The 4632-nt window shown below is 29.8% G+C and overlaps 1 protein-coding gene across 1 annotated transcript; it reads right to left on the minus strand.

The window, feature by feature from the left end:
* Positions 1–3282: 3282 nt before the first annotated feature.
* On the minus strand, positions 3283–4632 carry LOC123296437 (cytochrome c oxidase subunit 6b-1-like). The gene is made up of 2 exons (XM_044877912.1): positions 3913–4632; positions 3283–3664 (listed from the first exon to the last, which is right to left on the minus strand). Exons 1-2 carry the CDS (start codon positions 4491–4493, stop codon positions 3343–3345), a joined length of 903 nt encoding a protein of 300 aa, XP_044733847.1. The 5' UTR covers positions 4494–4632; the 3' UTR covers positions 3283–3342.

The following is a 4632-nucleotide window of genomic DNA, read 5'->3' on the forward strand; positions in this document are numbered from 1 at the left end:
ATAAATCTCAATAATGATTGATGTTATTTGTGGAAATTTGGTCTGTTTATCCTTGGCCCATTTATCAGCGACACAACATAAATCCAAACTTAACCCTTATAAATAGAATTTTGAACTTCATCAAACATATAAATTTTACTTCTTCAAGTTGGTACAATGACTTTATCCAAATTCACTCAGTAAACAAAGTGTTGAATATGGCGTACGAAAGTTCGTAGCTGTCATTAATTTTATTTCAAACTTCAACAAATTATAGCGAGGTAAGAAAAGTTCTTGATTAATTTAGAAAACTGGTAGAATATTGTTGAAATTACCTTTGATCTCCATTGTAGGGGATATTTATCTTTCAGGATAACCGCCTAATGGATAATAATTCCAATTTATTCCACTGTTGATCCACTGTAAAGCGGCTCAACACACGTGTTCCAAATTTTCAATAAACTAACATTTTGCTCTAAAATTATTTCCTTTATTGATCTTACATTTTACAAATAGTTAAATTACATTCGTTTCTTTGAATTTAGAATACAATTTACGCGACCAATTAATCACGAATCAAATATAAATTTACTGTTTCGTCGACATGTTTAATTTTAAAACCAATTATTTTTAGATGAACGTATGATCGATTAGATGTTGAATCGACGGAGTACGATAATTAAAGAGGAAGATTTCAGTCGCCTTCGCATCCATAACAGCTCGGGTATGTTTTGTGCGGTTGCGCAGATAAATTTTAAATTTTTACAATAATAATGTTTTGTAACATAACAACTTTTCCAATAAAAATGTGTCTTGTGTTATATTTACACACACACACACACACACACACACATACAATAAAAGCTCATGCAATTTTAACTACTGGTGGTGATACGAGAAACCCCTGCAGTGTTGTGATAGTAGGTGCCTTAGAAGATATCGTCGTCGTATAGTCGTCCTCTAGTGCATGTGGATATACATCACTGACATTAGAAAGATATACATCACATGATGTCACTATATTCTGCAGGTGAACATGCTCAAGACCTAAGACAACTAGGTAACTAGCTAACTAACTCGTAATAATAACAATCACAAATAACTACCTAGATATACCTACAACAAAACAAACAAACAAACAACCTTTTGAATTAAGTTATCAACGCAAACTTTTCAAAACATTCTTTTTGCATGACATGAATATGTGCATGTCAGTGGAAAATGCAATATTTATAATAATAATGAAAAAACCACACAAAAATGCTTTATTATACCTTAATTTGATTAGTAGTCAGTGAATATTGTTATGATTTGAAACATTTTAATAAAGATATGAAGGGATTATTTTATTCATAAAAAATGAGTCAGGAATTTTAATAAATAAATAATTTACAACCTTTCTCCCCATTGTGACATAAAAGGTGTAAGTAGTTCCAAAGGATGTTATTTTGAACACAAAAAATATGAAGGAACAGCCATTGAAATTAGTTTTAAGAATTTTGTACGATATAAGTCGAACATCTGATCTTATATTCCTGATGGCAAATACATTTAATTACTTTGCAAGGAGCAAGTTTTTATTGTAATAATAAGTAGAAAATTTCTTTACCTGAGTCACTCATATATTTGTAAAAGCTGATGCGCTCACGTAGAAGTATCCAGCATCATTCGGAGATTTTGGTACCAAAAAACTTATCACTTTAAAAGTTCAAAAAACTATCTTGACAAGTATCCAAGATAGAAACTTTGAATTGGTCTCAAATTTCAGATAATTTACTTTATGAATAAGCTAATAAATATTTTGTTCTAATCCAGGTATGGAAGATATTTTGTAAAAACTTGAAGAATATTTTGCAATTTTTTCAACATGGTGGAACTTGTTGAGACCGGAGAATTAGAAAACTGAGATTTTTAAACCGTATACCAAACCCAAACAATATATTAAAAATTGTTCATATACCGCAATTAATGTTGTTTTTTGATGACAATTTAGCTGAAGTAAATACCTACCTAATTAACTATTTTATAAAAAAAACACAAGCTTACTTTTAACATTATTACCAGTGGCGGATTAAGTATTTTGCCGCCCTAGGCCCTGTCTGATTAGCCGCCCTTTTTAAAAGATGAAATTTTATTTTTTTGAATCCGTTTATATTATTTATCCGTTTATAATACTTATATCAATTCATATATGAAACACCAGAATCATTGAAAATAAAATAAGAAAACATTGTGCAATTCTAGAAGCGGCTTACATGTAAGATTAATTTTACTAAAGATACAAAAAATCAACAGAGCTTTGAAAATTCTTCAAAAAAAGCTTATCAATATTAAATTATTTCTGTTATAAAACATTTTTTACCAGTATTGCACTCATAAATAAAAAAGTTAATCAGAAAATAAATTCCATTCTATTTCATAGAAATTTATTTGTAAATTTATATAAAAAAAATTCGAATAGATCCTTAAAATGTATTGTCGTTACATTATATCAGATTTAAAATTTTGACATTCTGAAAAATTTGCCGCCCCCCAAATTGTGCCGCCCTAGGCCCGTGCCTCACGGGCCTAGGCGGTAATCCATCACTGATTATTACAGCTTTCGAAAAATCATTTAAGAAGAAATCTATTTCGCATTGCTTCAAAAGGTTTGACATTTTTTCGGAAACTATTAGCTGTTCACTTTTCTTGGGCCCTCTTTATAACTTTTTTTTATAAATGAAGTAGTGTACAATCAATAAATTGCGAGATATTTGAACAAAAATTATTTTCTTGGCTTTTGACTGTGACTGTTATTTTATTTACATTCAGAAATTGTTGTAATTTTTCTTTGTGAGAAACCTCTCTTCTTTTCATAAGTGTAAACATGAGAGATTTTTGTGTACTGATTCTTGAAAACGATCAACATAAAATTTCGAACGACTCATGAGAAACATTTCTACGTAAGATTCTCCTAACAAAAATACGAAATGAAATTTAATTTTTTGTATTATAATGTCGTATTTATACATCACAATTTATTTGAAGATCTCCTAAAAGTTTTAGTTCTAATTACAACTTGCTCTCTACATATCTCGTGCTCTACAAATCTACATGAATTTATGATTAAATACATAAAAAAATAAATTCAAATTACTTGTCATATAATTGTTTTCTTGGTAATTAAACTTTTACAAAGTTTAAAAAACGTCAAATAATACAAATATTTGACATTTCGTATAATATATGCAATAAAAAATCATGCAATCATACTGCATTGTCTTTTAATGAAAAAAATAAGTTACATTAACAAACATTGCGTAAATATTGTAAAGAAAATGATGGAGTATAATGAACAGAATTCTTTGTGGTAAACAAATTATTTTACCATCTGAAGAATTTCTTACTCTTTTTCTTTTTCTTTGTGGTCTCTTCTTCTTTCGCTTTCTCAGTAACTGCTTTTCCCTTCTCAGCTTCTGCATCTCTTTCCAATATTTCCTTTTCAGCCTGCTTTTCTTCTTGCCTTTTTTTACATTCCTCAAAATCTTCTTTTGTTTCATCACATGTTTCCTCGTCTTCTTTTGATTTAACCCGATCGATAATAGCTGGAAATGTACCATTTTCACGTTGTTCATCCCATCGCTCTACCCATCTGTTTGGACACATCGACGTGTAAACTTTTTTGAAATATTTGGCGGCGTCATGCCTAAATTAATTATATTCAGATTTAGATCAATAAAATAAAGATTTAAACTACCATGAAAACGGAAGCTTGCATTTTTAAATATAAGTTATTTTTGACATAAATTTGAAGTATACATGGTTAAAACATTTAAACCTAATTAGGGAGTAGAAAAACTACTCTGAATAGGAAATGCAGGTAAGGTCCGGTCCGTATCCTATATAGATCAAACTGCCAGACATAATGAGCTAATTTAACTAAAGCCAACTTACTCGTCCCCTAATAAATTCACACATCTATGGTAATCAACATAGGCAGACCAGCAATGACTGGTTTGATTTTGGTTTGGAAAACGTGGATCCAATTGCGGGGTCTCTATTTTTTCTTCGTCATCTTCTTTTGGAGTTTCTGGCTCATTTGCTAGTAATTCTATTTTAACATCTTCTGTCTTGGAATTTTTGACAAAATCGAACGAAAAATTAGTTTGATCAGGTGTTTGCGCTTCTTCTTCATCGTCCTCATTCTTTTCATCTTCTTCATCTTCGCCACCTTCATCATATCCATCTGCGCCATGTTCAGATTTTTCTGGTTCACCAGATGATTTAATTGGCAAATTTTCCAAAGTACTTTCTGGTACGTTAGTTAATAATTTTATTTTGACATTCTTTTTGCTAACATCCTTCTTATTTTGAACATAGCTCAGAGTAAAATTAGATGTGTCAAATATTTTTCTATTTGTTACAAAAATTGAATTAGATTTATCCAGTACATCACATTCATCTTCACAGTGTCTATCCGCCTTTTCGTTGCTCTTTGCGTCATAATTACGGATAAAATTGTATACTCCACTCATTATTTCAACCCAAATTTTGTAAATATAAAACAATTTTCAAAATTCGTTATAAAATCATATCATAATTGCCAAATAAAACCAAGAACAAAAAATAACGCAAATAATAATCACCCAATTAAATCATATTTTAATATTTTGA

Source organism: Chrysoperla carnea, chromosome 3 (assembly GCF_905475395.1).
Source record: "Chrysoperla carnea chromosome 3, inChrCarn1.1, whole genome shotgun sequence".
Taxonomy (NCBI): Eukaryota; Metazoa; Arthropoda; class Insecta; order Neuroptera; family Chrysopidae; genus Chrysoperla; species Chrysoperla carnea.